General features: G+C 35.6%; 2 protein-coding genes and 2 long non-coding RNA genes across 7 annotated transcripts in view; 2 read left to right on the top strand and 2 right to left on the bottom strand.

Moving 5' to 3' along the window:
• The window catches only part of LOC306650798, a 393,776-nt gene that overhangs the window by 236,651 nt on the left and 134,574 nt on the right, over positions 1-22,551 (bottom strand). The window lies entirely within an intron of this gene.
• Positions 1-22,551, top strand: part of LOC306650800 — a 392,843-nt gene that overhangs the window by 237,014 nt on the left and 133,278 nt on the right. The gene's annotated exons all lie outside the window — the stretch shown is intronic.
• NAP1L3 (nucleosome assembly protein 1 like 3) lies at positions 390-3,126 on the bottom strand. The gene has a single exon (XM_079123047.1). It carries the CDS (start codon positions 2,795-2,797, stop codon positions 1,208-1,210), a length of 1,590 nt encoding a protein of 529 aa, XP_078979173.1. The 5' UTR covers positions 2,798-3,126; the 3' UTR covers positions 390-1,207.
• Positions 3,291-22,551, top strand: part of FAM133A (family with sequence similarity 133 member A) — a 53,418-nt gene continuing 34,157 nt past the window's right edge. For 2 of the 4 annotated variants that reach the window (XM_079123099.1, XM_079123097.1), the window contains exons 1-2: positions 3,634-3,778; positions 4,184-4,253. The gene's annotated coding sequence lies outside the window, so the exon portion shown is untranslated. Of the gene's footprint in view, positions 3,393-3,633; positions 3,779-4,183; positions 4,254-22,551 lie in introns of those variants that run through there. The other 2 variants (XM_079123098.1, XM_079123096.1) reach the window with 2 other exon arrangements.

The following is a 22,551-nucleotide window of genomic DNA, read 5'->3' as shown; positions in this document are numbered from 1 at the left end:
AACAGATGACCTTTTGGGGTGAGATATCTCTGCCTTCCTCCCTTGTCCTCCCCAGAGATCTTCTCCCCCTCTCGTCTTTCTAATCCTCACCCTCCTCTCCTACCTTTCCCTTTTCTTCTTCTCCCTTCCCTCCCCTAATCTTCCCCTTCCTCACCCTCTTCGACTCCTTCCTCTGCTTCCATTTTCCACCTTCTTCTCCCATTTCCTCTTTCCCCTCCCCTGTCCCATTCTCTTCAATAACTTGAATGTGCATCCTCCAAAAGATGAACTAGGATCTGGGAAATATATCAGAATTTTAAAAAGTTATGTTTTTAAAAATTTTCCTTTTACTCTGCTAAGTACCATAATTTTATAATTAGGAGAAAATGCTAGATTTTAATAGCATCATACACTTTATTTGACATTTATTTATTTTAGGTTGCAATAAAAGAACATGAAACAAGTATCAAATGATGTAATCATTTTCAGTGAAAGATAAAGTAGAACATATTACAAAGAAAATGTGATACCTTTACTTTATAATTACACAATGAGAAAACTTTTTTTAAATACTGTCTTATTAACACCTCAGTGGTAAACAATAACTTCATTGTGATTTATAAACCATTACATCACATAAACAAATTCATAGAAATCAAATGTGATTTTGAAAGACATTCTTAAAAGTATGCTCATTTTTTTCAAGCAGTCAAATTTCACAATGCACTATTCTAGTTAGCAATAAATAGTGTATTTCTATAGCAAAATAATGAAGGCACAGCTAGTGCAAGCAGATTTAAACCCTTACACTTCTGGGCTGGAAAAAGAAAAAAAAAATACTTGCATTGACATTTCAGGAAACTTTTTTTTCCAAGCAAATATCTGTCTAACAATTCTGACAGTTTTCACAGCTATAATCTAAGAGGAACATGACAAAAATCAACACTTCGTAGCACCAAACATGCTTTAAATAATTAACAATGGTTTGCATATTTTCAAGAATATTACACTATAACAGGCTCAATAGAATAAACTGATACTTAAGACACTTTTAAGAACAATTTTTAAATGGGCTAAGAAAATAGGAAAACACAAGACTTATAAGGAGTAATAGTGTTCAGGTTATAGGGCAGGTTTTTATTTATTTCAAGTCTACTTGATTGAACCTGCTTCACTTCTGCTTGCTTGAATTTTTGAGATTCTTAAAAAATTTTTTCAGCCAGCTTTTCTATTTTCGGTATTTCCTATTTATATAATCTCTGCCATCTTGATAGTAGGTACCATTGACTTCTCCTGTATAATAGTAGATTGACTTCAGAATGACGTTATCATGTAAAATTTGACCAATTTCAAAGTCCTCATCAAGGATAGCATCTTCTCGTGGTTCCAGCTTTCCAATCTTAGGAATCTCAGGAGGACTAAAGAAATTGAAGAATGATGCATTTGGAACCACTCTTGGCTGGATTTCAATTTCTCCAGTAGCAGTTGTACGACTATGGGTGGTAGTCACAGTAACATCCTTTCCTCTTCTCCAATCTATCTTGCAGCCTTTGCAATCTTCAATTTCCCATCCCCAAGAAAAAAAGGGATCATTGTGATCTGGTTTTGACTTTATTATGTATGTCTTCATCAGCAGCTCATTTCTGAAGTATGGATTGGGTAGGAAATGGAATTCAAAAGTATAACTTATAGGCTGGCCAGGTTTTGAGAACTTCAGGCTAACGTCAGACAAGAATCTCAGAATGGGCTCATCATACTTCTGAATCATAGGCCCAAGCTTGTCAACATTCTTTAAAACAGTCAGCCAGTAGTCAGGAATGCCTTTAGGATCTTCTCTTTTAGGTTTTCCCTTCCGAGCTCTTTTAAGATTCACTCTTTCTTTAGGCCTTGTCTCAGGAACTCTTTTATGAGCCTCTCTTACTGCAGCCCTTGCCTTTGACTCTGTTACTTTAGGTTGTTCTTTATGTTCTGCCTTTGCCTGGAGGACTTCTTTAGGATCTTCTTTTTCTTCAGGAGTTGCCTCCATACAATCTGTAGAATCTGCTTCTTCTTCACCCTTTATTTCAGGAATTTCTTTAGGAACTTCCTTTTCTTCAGATTTTACCTCAACAATTTCTTTAGGAACTTCCTTTTCTTCAGCTTTTACTTCAGGACTTTCTTTTGGAACTTCCTTTCCTTCAGCCTTTACCTCAGGAATTTCCTTAGGAACTTCATTTTCTTCAACTTTCACCTTCACCTCAGATTTTTCTTTAGACTTTTCTTCTTCTTCCTCACCCTCTAAGGGAGGCATTTCACTAGGAGTGTCATCCTGCACCTCCTCATCACTGCTGAACTCCTCATCCTCTGAATTCCACTCACATTCTTCTTCTGTAGGTTCATATTCTGCATTGATGATTTGGAATCGCCTATCATACAGAGGCTTATTGAGTTCAGCATATTTTCTTTCAAGATCATGAATTGCCTTTAAGAACAGGGCGTCTACCTTGTCACATTCATCTTGAATATTCCTGAGTGCCTGCACACGATTTCTAACTGCCTGGGGCAGCCTATCCACGAAATTTGCTCCGGACGGTGCTCGCCGCGCCCTTCTGGAAGGCTCAGGTACCCGCCTCTTTCTATACAAGCGGCTGCGGCTGCTACTACTGCCGCTGCTGCCGCCGCCGCCGCTGCTGCTGCTGCTGCTGCTGCAACTAGTGCTGCTGCTAGAGCTACTGCTGTCAGATTCTTCCCCAGAATCACTAGCAGAGCTAGCCATCTCCTCTTCAGCAACCCCCTGGGCGGCAGGTTCCGTGATCATTTTAAGATCCGCTTCTGCCATGTTGCAATCCTGCAAACCTCTTAAGGCGGTGATTACCGCAGAGACCGCGCACCCAGAGATGGGCAGAAAATGACTCACGGATGCTTGGCTGGCGACGGTGAAGGCCCGGGCTGCGGAGGTGGCGGTGGCGACCGCAGCGGCAGCTAAGGGCGGGGCGGGACTGCAGCGGCGGTGCTGTAGTGGCAGCTTCTGAGGTGGCAGCGGCAGCAGAGGCTCCTGGGCGAAAGCCACGGAGGCAAGGCCTCTCCTCGCTGCAGCAGAAGCAAACCGAGGCGTGCCGCAGTCGAATGGCGCAGTATGAGACCCGGAGTTCTTTCCTCGGCTCAAATCGTGAGCCCCCTCCCCTTGCAGTCAGAGCTCCCGTTAATTTCGTTCCCAGTGTGCCTTTAGTTCGCTCCTCATTTGCTGGGCCATTTTGATTGACAAACCCTACGCCCAACGAATGACCAACCGCAACTGCCCCGGCTCCTCCCACCTTCCCAGACGCTCCTTGGTAGCTGAAGTACACACCCCTGAAGACGTTCTATTTTTTTTCCCCCAAAATTTTTTTCTTTATACTTTTATAACTCAAAGAGAAAAAAAAGCGTTACATGAGGTAAAAATGCCAGCCATAGTTCCTAACAAGGGAAGAAGAGGAGTGTTTTCCCTCTCCCAACCACCCATCCTGAATTCCCGTTTGGTTGGTCACGGGCCTCTTAACAAAAATGTGGTTTTTAAAAATAATTGGCTGAAAATGCTTTGAATGGCGTCATTGGATAGTATGACTCTGGGTGATTACAAAACAAACCTGATTTCCTCTAAATATCTTGTGAGCATGTGTTTTTACACTGGATATAAAGGGGGAGTCGTTTATTGGCAGAGGGGGGAGGGGCTAGACAGCAGGCATATTGCATTCCACGTAGCAGATTTATTAAGTGCTGTCTGTGATGTTTGGCAAGCCTGGTTTATATCCATCTACAAGGTTTGCGAACCCATGTTGCCGTGAGTCACTTACACCATTTTTATTATATTTCTCTTTAAGCTGTCATATGATATACCCCAACATTGCTGCTAAATTGCCACGAAGCCCTTTTCAATGCTTGCAATAACCTTTTAGATAAAACAATGGGGTATTCAAATGTTAAGTAGTATTGTTAAAAAGCAGATGGTTTGTTTTATACTTTAGTGCAGCAGGTTTCAATTCCACGAACTGCAGGATGGGAGGGGGAATTTGTGCTAATGAAAGTGCATCCTCTGTCAGTGTATACGATGTCATCTGCCACCAGTTTCCTTCTTATATTGTAAAATTTTAGCCATATTGAAGAATGATTTACAAGTCCTGGAGTATATGAATAAACTTTTGTAAAATGAAGTTTAAAAACAGATATTTGTTGTTTTTATTTACAGGATTCTTTTCTGCTACAGAACAACTTCCTTGGTACAACCAAAAAGACCTGTGTTTAATTTTCATTGAAAGGTAAGGAAGATATTTAGCCCATTTTTAATGAATGACATAAAAGTACCCAACTGTATTTGAATAGAAATTCACAGGATATAGTCTTTTAGAGATTTAATTGGAAGATATTTTTATATTTCTACGAAAGAAGAAAAATCCACAGAAGTGATTTGGAATAGTAATGTAGAAGATAATCTACTAAACCACAGTCACTATCTAAACTTGGTTATGGAATACAAGTAGTATATTAAATTATGAAATATAATGTATTATTCATTTCAAATGAGGAAAGATTAAATTTAGATTAACCATTATATTACTTCTTATTGTAGATTTTGTGCTTTGTCATTTACTCACATGTTTTTGAAAGTTAGGAAATGCTTTCTAATTTGTAAATGAATTTACTTTTATTGTTTATCTCCAATTGTCAAAGTACATGAGCATTGCAAAGATGAAACTCCAATATAGAAAATTACAGTGATAGTAAAAACATACTATCTTAAACACCAAATAACTATTGTTAGCATTTTGATGTATTTCCTTCCAGAAATTTCCTTGTGCATATTTACGCTTCATCAAATTATGTTTTGTAATTTTCTAATTTATCAATTGATTATGGGTATATTTTTATGGCCAGTAATCAGTGTCTTATTTTTAAATAGATTCATATTCCATGGAAATAATTGCCTTAATTTATTTAACCAGATTTCTGTTGTAGGGAAGCTGTATCCACACCATTTCTCTATTTATAAATACACTCTTTCCCTGTTATTAAAAAATGTCACTGGATACCTATTGTATATATATATATGTGTATGCACTTGAGAAAATCAATATAGTATAAATTACTAGAAATAGGGGTGGTGGACTAAATTGTAATACCTATTTTATCATACATAGTACCAAGGCATGTGCCACGCACACTTGTAGAGGATGGCGGGGTAATGGTAAATAAAACTTACTGGATGAGTATGTATCCTTTCATTTCATAATTTTACTCAAAACATACCATAGAAAGAATTATTTAAATTAATGGGGTTATACAGTAAAATTTGTTTTGCAGCTTATCTTTAGGTAAAATGATGGACTTTTTTAATGGATGTTCTTTTATTTTTATGGTATTTTAATAGTTTCATTTCCATGTTAAGGTTTGTACCAGCAAGAATTAGTGTTCTTTAATCAATGAGTTAGGGATTTAGATTTTTAAAAAATTACTTATTAGCCAATTAATTCATACAGAACCATGATAATGTTTCTGTCCTATATCTATTTGAAATGCCACCTTTATCACATTTACTGAATTAACTTGGTTCATTACAAAATTCTCTCTTCTGATGATTTGGCCATAATTTTTCTGTCAAAAAACTTATAAGGCAGCTTTAAAATGACTTTGTATTTTGTGAAAATAATATATATGAATTTTAAAAAAGTATATTGAAATAAAAAGAAGCAATTAAAAGTAATTCAAGATATATCAAGAGGTAACCACAATTCATATTTTTAACAAATGTCCGTAAAAATTTCTTGATATTATGTATTTATATTTCTTATTAGTGGTATGATAGTCTTTTCATATTTGTTGTCTATTTGAGTGTTGTTTATGTCCTGTGCTTGTATTCCATGAAATTAAGAAAGGAATCAGTGGTGAAATCCTAAAGGTAAAAAGACTTGAACCTTCTTTTAAGGCCACTACGACTCCTTTATAAAATACCTCTGTTCTGACTCATAATATTATTCAAATATGACTCAATTATAGCTTTCATTCCCAAGTTATCTACTTGAAGGGTTTCTTGGATGCTTTTCAAAATTTAGTTCTTAATCACCCCCATTGATACTAGAAATGTTTGGATAATAAAAAGAGAATAAATATTTGTAAAAGACTGCATACAACAATGATGTGCTAATTATTGTGATATGCAGTTCAGAAGTATATATTCCTTAGCTGTAGGCTATGACAGTGGTTAAAAAGCAGGAGATTGCTCCAATTGCAATACTCTTAATTTTGTAGTGTGTATACTTCCTTGAGTGTCTCATAATATACTTTTATTTTGTGTTTTTGTCTATTACTTAATTTTATTTAGTAGGTTCCTAAAATAAAATGAATTTTCTTTATATAATCAGTTTAATTTACATTATAACATAGAATTTCTACTGTGAATGTATTTAAAATATTAGTTCTAGCATATCATAAGCTTATTTTTCTTCAGAAGGTTATATATAAATTTCTTGCACAGCAATATGTTCTGTGTTCAATTATTTTATAATTGGGTGAACTAAATGTTCATGCTTCTACATGAGATGCTGCATCAGACACAATCTGTTAGTATACTCAGACTGAATATAGCTCTTTGATATCTGTTTACACTTTCCCTGAGATGGACATATACAGAATCCCTTCCATACTCACACACATACAAATTATACAGTGGCAAGCATCTTAATATTATCTTTTGTTGTAGATATCTAAGATGCTAAACACTGAATATTCATTCATTTTAACTCGTTTTCTTCATTTTTTTGTTTATGTAGGCAGGTTTTATCTAAATATACAAATTGATCCCTTTTAAAAGTTTTTATTGAATATAAATACATAATAGTTGTACATAAGTTATACAATTTTATAAATTTTGAAAAATGTATATGCCTGAAAAAGCATTACTAACATTAAGATAATGAAAACTTTTATAACCCCAAACTTTTATCATGCCCCTCTGAATCCTACTTCTATCCTTAGGTAATCACCAATCTGTTTTTTGTTCTCATAGATTAATATGCATTTTTTAGAATTTTATATAAATGATATCATGATTTTAGTATACACTCTGAAGCCAGAATTCCAAGATTTGAATTCTGTTTTCTACCCCACTAGCTCGCTTAGATATTGAATAGTTTATTTCATTTTAATTATCTCTGTTCCACATCTCTGAAATGGAACTAATAATGGCACATAAAATGCAGATTTAATATTATTTGTTATTTTATGTATTGTTTATCAAAATTGTATATAAAAAGACCATTTTTGTTATATAGTCTCAATCCACTACTAGCATTTCTTCCAGCTCATGCTATGACTTATATTTTAGAAGCAGCATGGAAATATACAAATAGATATTTTTCCAGGTCTAATTTGTATGAGGGTAGCAATTTCAAGGATGTTGGCCACTCCTTGATACTAATAATAATACTTGGTTCTGATAGTTCTGAGGTCAAATAGACACTCATCCTGCTTAACATTATCCACCCACGGAATATCTCCTGTTTCTTTGAATGAAGAAAAAACACATTTCATATAAAATATCAATTCAGGTATCACTTTAATATTTTATACCACATGATTCCCTTTCCTCATGAAGAACTTTTAAATTACCTGACAGTTATAAATTATACAAACCTATTTTCTAAATCTCAAACTCATTGTATGTCGTAACAATTTGTATCCCATTTTTATTCCATTATGAAGTATAAAACATATATAATTAACTACCTTTATCTTAAAATTTAATAACTCTAAATTTGTTAAGTAATATCTTCTGTTCTAGATATAACCATTTTTCCCTTATATATATTAGTTCGGGGTACTAGGTATTGTGACAGCTTTCATTACTGTGACCAAAATACACAACAAGAACAACTTAGAGAAGGAAAAGTTTATGTCTTGTAGTTTTAAAGGGTTAGTCCCTGGCCAACTGACTCCATTATTCTGGGCTGGAGGTGAAGCTACCATCATTGTAGTAGGAGATAATGAAGAAAAGCTGCTCAGCTCATGGTAGCCAGGAAGCAGAGAGAGAAACCATAATTGCAAGGAGTAGGGAAAATATATAATCCCGAGGAACACCTCCAGTGACCCACGTTCTTTAGCCCCCTTCTTACAGTTACTACCCAATAATCTATTCAAATCCACTGCTGGGTTACAGCTTTCATAATTATTTCACTTTCTGCATTAACACAGTAGCTTTTTTGGGACACCTCATATTCAAACCATGACAGACTTAAGTTAAAATACTCACCTAATACTTTAGATTTTCTTTGTTCTTTTCTATTGCTTGGAGTAATGGCCCCAAGTCTAATAGCTTTGTGGAAATATTTTCCTTGTTGGAGGTGGAAGGGATTTGAGAGATCATCTAGTGTAATTTCCTTGTACACACAGAAAACTGAGGATTTCCATGCTGCTAGAAACTCTAGGTATTTCTAGGTGTTCCTCACTACAAAGTATTTAGTTTAACACACTTTTAAATAAATTATTTGTTCAAAAGGTCTGTCTCACAAATTTTAGGGAGCAGATTAAGAAATAAATGAAAATCATTCAATCCTCTAATAATAGATTATTATTCTCAGTATTATGTAGTGTTAATAATAATAATGAATTTTATTATTTGCTAATTCACTAATAATTCACTAATAATAATGAATTTTATCACTTAAAATGTAACACTGGGGCTGGGGTTGTGGTTCAGTGGTGGAGTGTTTGCCTTGCACATATGAGGCACCGGGTTTGATCCTCAGTATCACATAAAAATAAATTAAGGTATACATAAAAAGTGAAATGTTTAAAAATATAAATTGTTTAAAAAACATGTAACACTGAACCAAGTTCTTTGCTTTTGTGATTTTATTCTAATGAATCTATTGAGGGGTTCATTATCATCCTTACACTATCCTCATATTATATTCATGATATTGTAATCATATTTGAGGTACTCAAAGTCACATAGTTTATAATTGGAAGAATACAGATGTAAAACCAGATGGGCTGATATTAGATGTTAAGTTCTTAACCACTCTACCATATCAGCTTTTTTTTATTGTAATGGACCATATCAACTTTGATGAACAAATGTGAATGGACTCCTGGATAGAGGCAGTAAAATTAGAGTTACAGCCATGACCACTCTTCCATTGCTTTGATAGCAGTTTTATACTCATAGTGTTAACAAGTTTGGGAGCACCAGTTCTAAAATTGCTCTGTATTACACAAGACTCTTGCTTGGAATGACAAGTTATACCAGAACAAATTAATTTAATGAAAAAGATGGGTTTGTTAATTATTACATGTCTAAAGACTTTATTTCATTAACATTGAAACACTAGAAGGTCAGAGGTTAAAGTTAATGCCAAAGTATCTTATTTAGAATTAAAGGAAAACTATCTTAGTTGTTTTTCCATTTAAGTACCCATAGCAACAGAGGACCCTATACTTTGAGGGACTTGAAGCTACTCATTGAAAGCATTGAAACTCCCTTGAAATCTAATACTAAAACTATAAATTTCTTTTGAATTTCAATTATATTCTACTCTTTTAACAATATTGATTTTATATAGGATAAGATCTATTCCTGATTGTAGCAAGATGCACTATGATGATACCTATTCCTGTGAGTTTCAGGTGACAGTACAGGTTCTGGGGTCAGACTACCTAGATTTAAATCCACATTACTGCATGTTTAACCTGGGTAAGTCACACTTCCCTGAACCTCAGTTTCCTCATCTATAAAAGAAAAATAATGATAGAAACTGTTCCATAGCTTGTTATATAAGAATTAAGGTGCCAAGCATGGAGGCACACACCTAGAATCCCAGCGGCTCTGGAGGCTGAGTCAGGAGGATCTTGAGTTCAAAGACAGATTCAGCAACCTAGTGAGGCCACAAGCAACTCAGCAAGACCCTGTCTCTAAGTAACATATAATAGAGGACTGAGGATGTGGCTCAGCTGAGCACCCCTGCGTTCAATCCCCAGTACCAGAAATATAAACAAATAAAAAGGTGATAAAAATATTTAAAAGATGCTCAATGAGTATCATCTATTACACCCTTCACAGAGCTATGTAAGGATTCCTATCTCAGTTAAATAAGCATGATCCAAGGTTAAGGCAGTAAATTTAATTGATTTGTCTTACTGTATTTTATATGTGTGCCATCTCTTTTTCAATTTAGGAAGTAAGTCAAATTTGCCTTGTGATCCAAAGTCACATTTTGTTAATATGGGAACTAATATCTTTGGTTCAGTTTTTCTCTACTCTGTCAGGTTTTCCTATTAGAAAATATTTTTAGCATGATGTAAAGACTAGTGCTTCAGCAAATCTAGTATTAATACTTTGAAGGTGAAAATCGCTAATGCTCCACTCTTCTCTAACTCTGCAATGAAAGAGAAAGAGAGGCAACTGCATCATGACTGACTAGAAATGAATAAATCAGCAAGATTTCTGATGAGCTAATTGTTGCTTTCAGTTATTATAAAAATCTGCTTAATAAAGAGAAGGAGACAAATAGAACTACAAACTCTTCAGATTCTTTTATTTGTTTTAGTAACTCTCTCAAATGTAAGCAGAATTTCAAATTTGTTATATTGAGCAGATTTGTCTGTCTTCCCTTATAGCCAGTCTTTTTCAAGTAAACATTCTGTTTAGAGTTTAGCAAAATCTTCAGTTAGTACCATTTCATCATCTGAAATTGTAAGTATATATCTAGCCTTCTCTATAAGAAAGATTAGATATGACATACAGAGTTACATAAATGATTAGACTAGTTGACCATTCTCCAGGCTACTTCCCTAGTTTTTCATACATGCCATTCACAGTTTTTGGAAAAAATTTCCCGAAAACAACACTCCTTAGATCACTACTGTAATCCCAAACTTTTAGTGATACTCATCCAGAATCAGACCTGTGAATAAGCCATGGTTTTTTTTTTTTTTTACCTTCTGGCAATATTGGGCAATTTTTAAAACCCGTTTTGCTTCAGTTTCCTCATGTATGCAAGAAGAATAATAATAGCACCTATTTTATCAAGGCATGGTGAGCTTTAAGGTGAGCTTTAAATGATATAATACATATAAAGCTCTTAGAACACTGTGAATACTCAATTAGTCCTTACTAAACTTATATTATCCAGGAACACTTACTCAATAAAATGCAGTTAACTCTTCTTTTCTTTCAAGGCTTATTTACTTAGACTGCAATTCATTTGTGTATGTCTTATGAGGAACACTGTAACAGAGCCATGTAGATCATTTCTTATGTGTACATATTCATGTTATTTTCCTAAGTATATTTCGCATTTCCCTACAATAGGACCAAAATATTTTCTTCTGTATAATCCTCAATCCTCATACAATATGTTCCTTTGCAAAAGAACACACTTATTTCTAATAAACTACTTATTTCTAATAGACTAACATCTCTAATAAATGAATTACCTTCCTTACAACAGGACTATCTTTACACACTACTCAAATAAAAACCACTTGTAGCTTTTGATTACATCATAATTTTGTTTACCAGTTGTTTCCTATGTGTCAAAGATGCATAACTGCCACACAACAAATCATATTAGTTACTAAATTTTCAGGTTTATAGAATTAATCATTTTAGCAATCACTTCTAAATAGGGACACTGCACATACCTTATTAATAGCTAGGAGGCTGTGCAGAGTATTCAGAAGAAGTCCTTGAGTTTAATGGGGATCCACATTTAATTTTATTAAAATATCTGTTTAAAATTTTCAGTAGTATTTTCTTTCTATAACATTTCTAGATAATAATTATTTGAAAATTACTTTACGTGTAATGGACATAAAAACGAAGGCTTAACAACACTACTAGAATTTCTCTTTTTAATACTCAGGTTTCTGTATTTATTTTTGTTATTATACCCTTGTTGCTTGAATTAAGCATCATCTACATGCCACATTGAATTTTCTTTTTATGAATTATTAAAAATAATGTCCACCAATTTCTTTATTGCTTCAAAGTTACTTTTTATTGGATAGTCAAAGTTTTTATGCAAAAGCAGTTTTTGAAAGATTTAGGTAGTTAGGTTAATGCCCCAAAGAAGAACTTGAGGGTATATCTGTCTTGCTAACCTCGAAAAAAGAAATGGTGAGTTCTCAATATGCACAAACTATGTCCATAAAATGGTCAAGTGAAAAGGGTGTGTTGCAAAATAATACATTTACTATTATTTATCTGTGTAAAAAGTGTAGATATTGACATATTATGTATGCATATGTTTGTCTTCATAAGTATAAAGAAAATAGTAACGTGCACATGAAACATATAGCAAAAAGATAGAAAAAGCTGTGTTTACCATTATGAATTTTAAAACAATGAGCTTATATTATTTTTGTGATTAAGCAAAAATTTAAGATAACAATGAATAGCACTGTACCAAATTTGGGCAAATTTTATACAGAGAGCTGAAATAGTGTCTTTAATTACCTCTTTTGCAAAGTTAGAAATTTTCTTTCATATGAGCAGCACTATTTATCAATGAAATCATGCTTAATTTTGATTTGTATATGAAGCTTGTTTATACATTGTGTTCTTCCCAAACATGGTATTTTGTTTGGATGGCTATAAATTCATCAGAGCCAATATTATTCTCTTTCTCAGCATTATCTTCACAGTGTAAGTGTAGTGAAATTTCTTTCATTTGAATTATTTCTTTTTCTTTTATTTCAAAACATATCTTTTAACCTATTGACTTGTACAGCTATTTTTAAAGGAGAAAATGTCTCTTATCTCTGGAGACTTTTGCTTTTTGAAAAATGAAGATTATGAGTGGGCCAACCTTTCTTCTGCAAAGATTATTTTACACTTGTGGGAAAAAACTTGAGCCATTTCCTGAAAACATCTGTCTAGATTTCATGAAATCCTTTTTTCCTCTGGTTTTGTGGTGATTTGAAGAAATTTTGAGCCATAAAATGTTGCTTGATTACAAAATCACTAGGCATATTTCAATTTTTCTGCAAGTGAGGTGCACCTAATTTAGCTGCAAATGGTGTATGCCTGCTTTTAAGTTTATAATATGCTTACTAAGTGATTGTTTAATTTAGTACAACTTATGCTTACTGGATTGAAATTTAAAATCATTGGGTAGAAGTTATTATAAAATAGTATAAAACTCCACTAATGTGATTCACATTACAGACATAGAGCTATGGCAATTGATAGAATAGTCTAGTAATTGTTCCTTTCTATTCTCTCTTGCATTCCCACTGTCATTTCACTATTTAGATATCTGTTATCTCCCATCTGGATTCTTTAACTCATTTTCTTCATTTATCCTACCTCAAGCTTTCTTGCTTCTGTTCCAGCCTACATGCTGCTGTGAAATTAACCTTTCTAAAATGCTGTTTTCATTATGTGAGACCCTTCCTCCTCAAAAAACTGCAGTGACTTCTCATTGAAAGGCAGCATGGTGTAGGGAAAAAGAACACTAGTTTGAAGATCTAGAGTTTAAATCTTGACCATACCACACAATCTTTAGTGAATAATTTTATAGAACTTATAGAGTCATACTCTGAGTTACCACTTGCTAGCTATGTAGCCTTAGAAATTTACTTAATCTCACTAATTCACAGTCTCCTTATCAATTAAATGTAGAAAATAATATACTACTATGTCAATTAGGACTTTTTATTTGCAAGCAATAGAAATAGACCCTGGCTAACTTACACAAAATTTAATCCATTGGAAGAATATCAGAGTGTCACAGTATCTGTGTAGTAGGTAACACAATAGGCCTCCATTGCCAAAATAGTCTAATAAGGATCTCAAAACTAAGGTAAACTGCAGTCATTTTCAATTTTATTACTTGCTACTTAGCTATAGGAGGGAAAGGCCTCTGATAATAGTCTCAATGGACTGTCATCAAAAGAAAATTATTGCCATGAGACAGATAAAATTGATGCCCCAATATCCAGCACACAAGAGGTGCTCACCATTCACATGAACCACTAGTCACATAAGTGCTCAGTGAATGGCTATTTTAGAGAAATATAAACTCCTTTACTAGGCATTCAGAGTTATTTACTTTTAGGCTTCATCCTTTTCAAACGTAACTTTCTCTCAAATCATCTACATAAACCCTGAATTCTCATTTCTTCTCTTCTCACTCAGTCTATTTCTCCTGCCTGAAATTCACACAAAATATCTTTTAAGGTTCAGTTTAGCTCTCCTTTTCTAATCTTTGAATCCATGATTTTCTGTTTGTTTTTCCTTAATCACAGATTTCTTTTTAGAATGTTAATCTTGCATTATTTTCTAACCATTCATGTGCCTTACTTCTCCCAGCAAGATTATAAACTCTTTGAGAGATCACATATCACTTATTCCTTTATCACTAATTTAAATCTACACTGATTTAAAGATCACTTACTATATACTCAGTAATATAGTGATTGTCTTGAGTGTACAGGAAGAAAAAAAAAGAAAACTTGAAAGTTGCCTTAGGAGTACCTCATGGTCTAATTTAGTAGAAAAAAAGCATGAAGCACCCCAGCAGTAATTATATAAATATGTAAAAAGTAACCATGTGAAAATTTTATGGATGGTGTTAAGGATACAAGAAGACATAAAAAGCAGATTGCCTTTTCTGGGATAAAAGGTCTGACAAATAATAAGTCATGGTATTGGAGAACATAAGGGTTATGGAATATTTTGAAAGAAAGTATTATGTATTTAGACTTAAAATATTAGGGAACAGCAATAGTGTTTTAAATTTTTTAAAAGTTTGGTAAGAGCAGTAATCCAGTTAAACAAAATAAAGTTCATCTACACAAAAGAACATTAAGCAGCTATCAACAGTGATAAACATTTATGGATTTAGAAAGATGATCATAACATTCAGACGCATAAGCAGGTTACACAATGTATGAACTTATTTTTAATAAAGGATATAAGTATACATTAAAATATTTGAAAGTATAATCAACAAAGTAGTAAGTATGCTTACATTTACAGGGCATACTCCATGACTACTTTTATTTTCCTATGTTTAAATTTTTTTCAAAGATAGTTGGTTTAAAAAAATATGTATTTGTTTTTTGGTAGCAGGGATTGAAACCAGGGGTGCTTAACCACCAAGTCATGTCCCCAGCCCTTCTTTATGTTTATTTTTATTTTGAAAAAATATATACACAATGGAGTTTTATTCATCTATAAAGAAGAATGAAAGTATGCCATTTGCAAGAAAAAGATGAACTAGAAATCATATGTTAAGCAAGATAAGCCAAACTCAGAAGGTCAAGGAATATATATTTTCTCTAGTATGTATAAGCTGCAGATTATATACTGTTTGCCTCATGCCAAGAAATATTTAGACTACTTTACATAGCCAAACATGTAGACAGCATCACCTCTACAGGCCACAGTCCAGCTTTAAATTGGATCCTCCAGAACAAGATTTGGTTCCAGATCTGGAGCTAAAGCTAGAGCCAGTGACAGAACTAGATGTACTTCCTGTCCCAGAGCTAAATTTACATCCATATCCGTTCTTGCTCACTTTCTGCTACAAGACCGTGGTGAGTATTAGCCCCAGTAAAGTAGCTGATTTTAAAACTGCTTCAGAACTACTGTCTGAAATAGAGACACTCTAAGCATTTTCCAGACACCATATTTTGTTCCAGCTCCACATATTATAGTATTGGTGGCTCTAGCATCAACTCTAGCACAAGTACCAGAGATAAAGCCAACCCAATGCCACTGTCAGCATTAGCTCCTATGCTATAAAAGGGTCAGCTTCAGTACCAGAATCTTATACCTTGCCTTTTAAGGCATGTATTTTATTTTATTTTGATTCTCTTTGTCTCTTTTATATTCTTTTTCATTTATTATATTTAACACTAAATTTTTACATAAACAAAATTTAACTTTGCAATCATTTTAAATTGTATATTTCCAAAGCTGTTGGTGTCACCAGCTCTCTCTCCAGCACCAACTCTGGAAAAATGTCCGGCAAGATAAAGCTACAGAAACAATGAAAACCAACCACAGATCTAGAGGAATTTATGTTATTAGATGTAGTAGTCATAGAACTAGAGCCGGTCCACAACCATTTCTAGCTACAAATCAGAAGCTAGAGCCACCTCTGCAGCATAAGCAGAAGAGAGCCCATGACAACACAAGATCATTTATCCCCAAGGAACTGCAGTTAGCTCTGTTCCTGGCCATCCCTAGAATGAGCTCCATATATGTAGTTCAAACCAAGTCTAGTACCAGGCATGTCAGCTTCTGTGTAAGTTGAGGAAGCTCTACAACACTTTACAGAATATTCCATAACAGTAAAGGGCCTATCCAGCTGTGGAACTGGAGCTAGTTCTGGTAAGTCACTTAACATCAGATCCTGAGATCCACCCAGTACCTCCTCCAGTGCCAGAGCCGCCTTTTTACTCCCTAAGGTAGTGTCTTTTTTAAAAATTATTTCTGATTTTTTGTTATTATCTTAAGTATTCATGTTCAAAAAAGTTAGGAATTTAGTAATTTTAAGTTGTGCAATTCAGGGGCAATAAGTCTATTCACAATGCTGTGCAGCCATCTTCACTATTTGGAGAACATCTAACCACCACAAACTGATAACCTGCTCCCATTAGGCAGTTACACACACACCCTAAATACAACCCTAAAAAAATATTAATCTGCTCCCTGCCTCTGGATCTCCCTCCGTTGCCTGTGGACCCCTCTCAAGCATTTCTGACAGTTCCTTTGTCCTTCCCACTAGGACTGAAGTACCCTGAACATGCAAACAGGAGCTATGAACTTATCCTGAAGAAATGACACCAATAGGAAGAGAGTCAGGTTTGGGATGAGTTTAACCTCTCAGCACAAAGCAGGGTGATTTTAGATTAACAATAGCATTTGCTTAGTAGTCACCAACAGGGACCAGCAACAAGACTACTTTCTCCAAGGTGTGGATGACCATTAGTTAGCTAAGGATGTAAGACTGAAGTATACCAGGTCATCCAAGCAACTTCTGTTCACCTGCCATCCCAGCACACACCAGGCTGCAGGTTTACCTGAACCTCTCCTTCTAACTGGACATACACCCACTGAAAAAGAGACTCTTCTGTTCTCTCACACAGTCATTGTGCTTCTCGGGGCCTACCCAGTTGCCCCATCTGCTCCCTGGGGATTATTCTAGCATCTTCTTCTGAGAATGCCATCAGGTACCTCTATAGTCTGGGAAGTCCTGAGGCAGGAGTCATATGTCACTTCCCTTTATCACTTTTTGGAATAAATATTTTATCCTCTGGTCTTTTGAAAATTTCTGGGTTTGAGGAAAAGGCACAGCCAGAAACATCAGGTTTCTATAGTTCTCTAGCATCACAGTCTCTATATAAAGTCTTCTATCTAGGGTCCACACAGTTCCATTGCTGTTCAGAGAAATCAAAGGCAAGACCTCTGAATGGCAGTGGTCATAAAGTGCAGATCAATTCAGTAGTCCTGGTATGGGATCTGGGTTTCTGCATATGTAGCAAGCTCTCTAGTGATGGCAATGCCAGTGGCCCCAAAGAAGCTCTTTAGTAGCAGTGAAGTAGAACATGAAGTACACTGTGTGTTCTTGCACACACTCATGGGGGTAGGTTCTTCTTTGACTTTGGGTAATCTCCCTCCTGTCACAAGTCAGATGTTCAAGAGTCTCCAGGAAATGGAGATTGTGGGGGCAATCTTCATGTCCTAAAGAGTTACTTTTAAAACAAACTGTTTCTTGTATTAGTTATGAGAAGTGATTTAAAGTAAAGATGAAATGATTCCTCAGATCACACCACATAGCCCACATTTTCAGGAAGCTGTGTTTCATGAAAACTTTCACAGTTCCATGGAGCTTTGAATCATCCCAATTACTGTTGTATTCATCCTTTGTACATCCTTGGCCATCCTCTCACAATACACGTGGTGCATGGTATTTATCTAAATATAGTTCCTGGTTTTCAGGGTGCCCAGAGTTGTCCCTAAGGTTCTTTGTAGCATAGAAATCTGGGGCTCCTGAGCAAAGGAGAGGGAGTCTAGAAACGAAGCCAAAGAATTTTATGTTTTATTTTGAGACAGGGTCTTGCTAAGTTGATGAGGCTGACTTTGAACTTGTGATCCTCTTGCCTCAGCCTCCTGAGCTGCTAGGATTAGAGGTGTGCACCACCACACCCTTCATGTATATGTATATCTGAAAGTAATATAAATTTTCAAAGTCAGTAGCGATATGAAAAATTGTGCTTACCATAAATGACTTTAACACCTATATATAACGTTCTAAAACCAGCAAGGACTGCTTGATTAAATAATGAAAAGAACACAATTAAGAAATGCTTGGAGAAAAAAATAGTTTTGTTACAGAAAATTATGGCACTGGAATGAGACAAGCAGAACTTGGAGATGTAGAAGAGCAAGGTTTATTCAGCACCAGTGCGGGCACAGTGGAGTCTTCCAAAGACTGAGCACAGCCCTTTGTTCTCAGTATCTTTTCTACAGTACACATGTCCAAGTTTCAAGACTTTCTCATGCAAGTAGCCTTTATTTCTTCCCCTTTGTACAGGCAGCTCTGGTTCCTGCCACAACTGCTGAGCAGACATGATTACAGAAGCAGAAACTAGCAGGTTGCTGTTATTAACAGATAAAAAGAAACATCTTAGAAAGGAGTTGCAGCTTCATTCCACCCTCTTGATGCTCAGGATGCATCTTCAGCCTTCAGAGATCATGACTTTTACCATTTGTTGGTATCCTCTCATGAGTAATAGATGAGAGGATCTTTCTTTTTTAACAACTATTTTTATAATACTTCTTATAATTCTGGTTAGAAGGGGCAGGAGGCAAGGAATAAGTAGACACCCAGTAAATATAGCCATAATCACCCCAATGATAGTCTTAATTCCTCTTATCCAAGAGAACCATCCTCTGAAGAGGTTGTCTGTGTTCTATTCATTCTGTCTATATGAGCACATGGGCAATTTTTACCATATGATCTGTGATCTCTTTTATAACTTTCCCTGTGTCATCTGTTTGTAAATAAGTTACTTAAGTTGAATTTTGATGGATTCCTACTAAAGAGGCAAGTAAGTAATCCAAGACAAAACATTTCTGGTAAATGGCATTCTGAATCTTAGATTTTGTTGAGCCAATATATTGAGGGTCTCTGCAGATTTGTTTGTTATAATCTCCAAAACTGCCTACAGCAGTGATAATGTGATTTAACATACAGATAGGGGCACGATATCCACAAGACCTATCTTCTGCACAAGTAGAAGTTCATAGTACTGACTGATATGTTCTGGGGGTCATTTATCATCTTTTCAATCACCAATCTGTAGGGACCTTTGGTTTTCCTGGGTGCCCTGTGTTTACAAATGGAATACATAGTTCTGTTGTGAATGCAGCCTTCCTGAATTTCTTCTGGGAAGGAGAAATGAGTGAAATAGAGCAAAGTCCATGTAACTCCCTGGTCTGACTGGAGTTACTCAGATACATGGGTCACAGGAGGATGTGGAATCTGGCAAGACTGTGAGGGACTAGATTAGTAACAGTACACAATAAGCACACATACTGAGAAAAGGAAGACCATATATAACAGTAAGGAAATGTCCGTAGAGAATAAAATAGTTTGTTTCTTTCACTAGGCAGTCAATTCCTCAGGCTTTAGCCATGCATTCACTGACCAGCTTCTGGTACGGCCAGAGCAGGGCTTTGAAATTTTTGTCTCCTTTGTAATGTCAGGTGCCAGGTCTTTCTGGATTAAGAACTGTTCCTTATTTTCCCTCTCCTCAGTTGGGCCAGAAGGTTTGGCTCTGGAGTGGTAGATCCAGGTATCTATTCCTGTTACTTTGAGAGCAATAGGGGAGGTTAAGATTACACTGTAGGGTCCCTTTACATTGGTTTTAAGGGGTCCTTGTTTTAGTATTTTATTCATATATTTATTTATAAACAGGTTTATGGGGGGGCAAACAGCTATGTCCAAGGATATGACTATTTTATCTGTGACCCTCTTATGTATTTGTGATATGGTGAGCTCCAATCTCTTAGCTGGTTATGAAAATCTAAGTCTCCTGATTCTCTGGTGTCTCCCCTTAAGCTGACCAACAGAGAGGGTCGCCTATCCAGGATTTTATTTTATTTTATTTTTTATTGTTTGTTCTATTTAGTTATACATGACAGTAGCATTTTGATTCACCGTACACAAATGGAATACAACTTTTCATTTCTCTGGTTGTACACGACGTAGAGTCACACCATTTGTGTAATCATACGTGTACGTAGGCTAATGATCTTTGACTCATTCCACCATCTTTTCTACCCCTGCCCCCTTCCCTCCCTTAATTTCCCTCTACACAGCTGAAAGTTCATCCATTCTTCCCTTACCCTTCTGCCCCCATTATGTATTGACATTCATTTATCAGAGAAAACATTTGGCCTTTGTTTTTTTGAGATGGGCTAATCTCACTTAGCATGATATTCTCCAACTCCATCCATTTACCTGCAAATGCCATAATTTTATTCTTCTTTATGGCTGAGTAATATTCCATTGTGTATATAAACCACAGTTTCTTTATGCATTCATCTATTGAAGGGTATCTAGGTTGGTTCCACAATCTAGCTATTATGATTTGAGCTGCTATAAACATTGATGTGTCTGTGTCACTGTTGTATGCTGAGTTTAAGTCCTTTGGGTATAGACCAGGGAGTGGGATAGTGGGGTCAAATGGTGTTTCCATTCCAAGTTTTCTAAGGACTCTCCATACTGCTTTCCAGAGTGGCGGCACCAATTTGCAATCCCACCAGCAAATATATGAGTATACCTTTTTCCCCACATCCTCACCAACATCTATTGTTGCTTGTATTCTTGATAATAGCCATTCTAATTGGAGTGAAATAATTTTAGAGTTGTTTTGATTTTCTTTTCTCTAATTACTAGAGATGTTGAACACTTTTTCATATGTTTGTTGATCGCTTGTATATCTTCTGTGAAGTGTTTGCCCAGTTGCTTAGCCCATTTATTGATTGGGTTCTTTGTATTTGTGATGTAACATTTTTTAAGTTCTTTATAAATTTTGGAGATTAGTGCTGTACCTGAAGTGTGTGTGGAAAAGATTTTCTCCCACTTTGCAGGCTCTCTTTTCACATTATTGATTGTTTCCTTTTCTGAGAAAATGCTTTTTAGTTTGAATTCATCCCATTTATTGATTCTTGCTTTCATTTCTTGCTCTCTAGGAGTCTTGTTAAGGAAGTCTGGATCTAAGCCAACATATCGAAGTTGGGGCCTACTTTTTCTTCTATTTGATTGCTGGGTCTCTGGTCTAATTCCAACGTCCTTAATCCATTTTGAGTTGAGTTTTGTGCACGGTGAGAGATAGGGGTTTGATTTCATTTTGCTGCATATGGATTTCCATTTTTCCCAGAACCATTTGTTGAAGAGACTATCTTTTCTCCATTGTATATTTTTGGCGCTTTTGTCTAATATGAGATAACTATACTTATGTGTTTTTTCAGTGTCTTTTATTCTGTACTATTGATCTGCCTGTCTATTTTGGTGCCAATACAATACTGTTTTTGTTACTATTGTTCTGTAGTATAGTTTAAGGTCTCATCCAGGATTTTAAATGGTGAAAATCTTACATTTTCCTGGTGCAAACATCTTACTTTTAAGAAGGTGATGGGCAGCATGTAGTTTTCACTGAATTTTTAAAGCCCTATCTCAGCCACAAATGCTGGTCCATTGTTTGACGATATGTTTAGAGGCATCTCATATCTGGGAAAAAAAACATCCCTCAGGAAAGCCTTAGCTACCTCTTTCGTCCTTTTAGTTTGGTTTGGAAAGGCTTCCATTAATTTTATGTGCAGATAAAACTAATAAATATTTATATCTTTGACTCAGGGTGATTTCAATGAAGGCCATTTACATATTCTCAAACAGGTACAGTCCACAGTGCTGTGTTCCCACCAGTTTATTAGACCCCTGGCAACCACCATTTTGTAAGCAGGTCATGCAATGCTAGGAGACAGAGGAGCAGAGAGCAGGGAGATGAATAATGAGGTACCACTAGACTCATAAGGTTTCCATGGCAGTTTTCCCTATCTGGGTCAGATCATGCTGTTGGTGGACCAATCTGTAAGCTAATTGTTCTGGAATATAAACTTGTTAGTCTCATGTGAGTCATTAATTTGTCTAGGCTTTGGTTTCTCCTTCCTTTTTTATTTATTTCTCTTTCTCAGGAGAGTACCTGGGAATAGCTGGCATTTCTGAGGCTAGCGAGACTTTGGATTTTTCTGGTGGTTGCTTCTAGGCAGCCTGTTTGACAGTGACATCAGCATGGTGGTTCCCTTTTATCACCAGGTTGTCTCTCTTTTGGTGACCCTTGCACTAGACAATTGCCACCTCCTTTGGCTTCCATACTACTTCTAGAAGTTTCAAAAAAATTTGGGGGTGGGTACTGGGGATTGAACTGAGGGCACTCAAACATTGAGCCACATCCCCACCCCTATTTTATATTTTATTTAGAGACAGGGTCTCACTGAGTTGCTTAGCACCTCGCTTTCTAGTGTCCTGATTAATGTCTATA

This window comes from Sciurus vulgaris (assembly GCF_902686455.1).
Source record: "Sciurus vulgaris genome assembly, chromosome: X".
Taxonomy (NCBI): domain Eukaryota; kingdom Metazoa; phylum Chordata; class Mammalia; order Rodentia; family Sciuridae; genus Sciurus; species Sciurus vulgaris.
The sequence above is the reverse complement of the archived record's forward strand: the minus strand, read 5'-3'. Positions and strand labels throughout refer to the sequence as shown.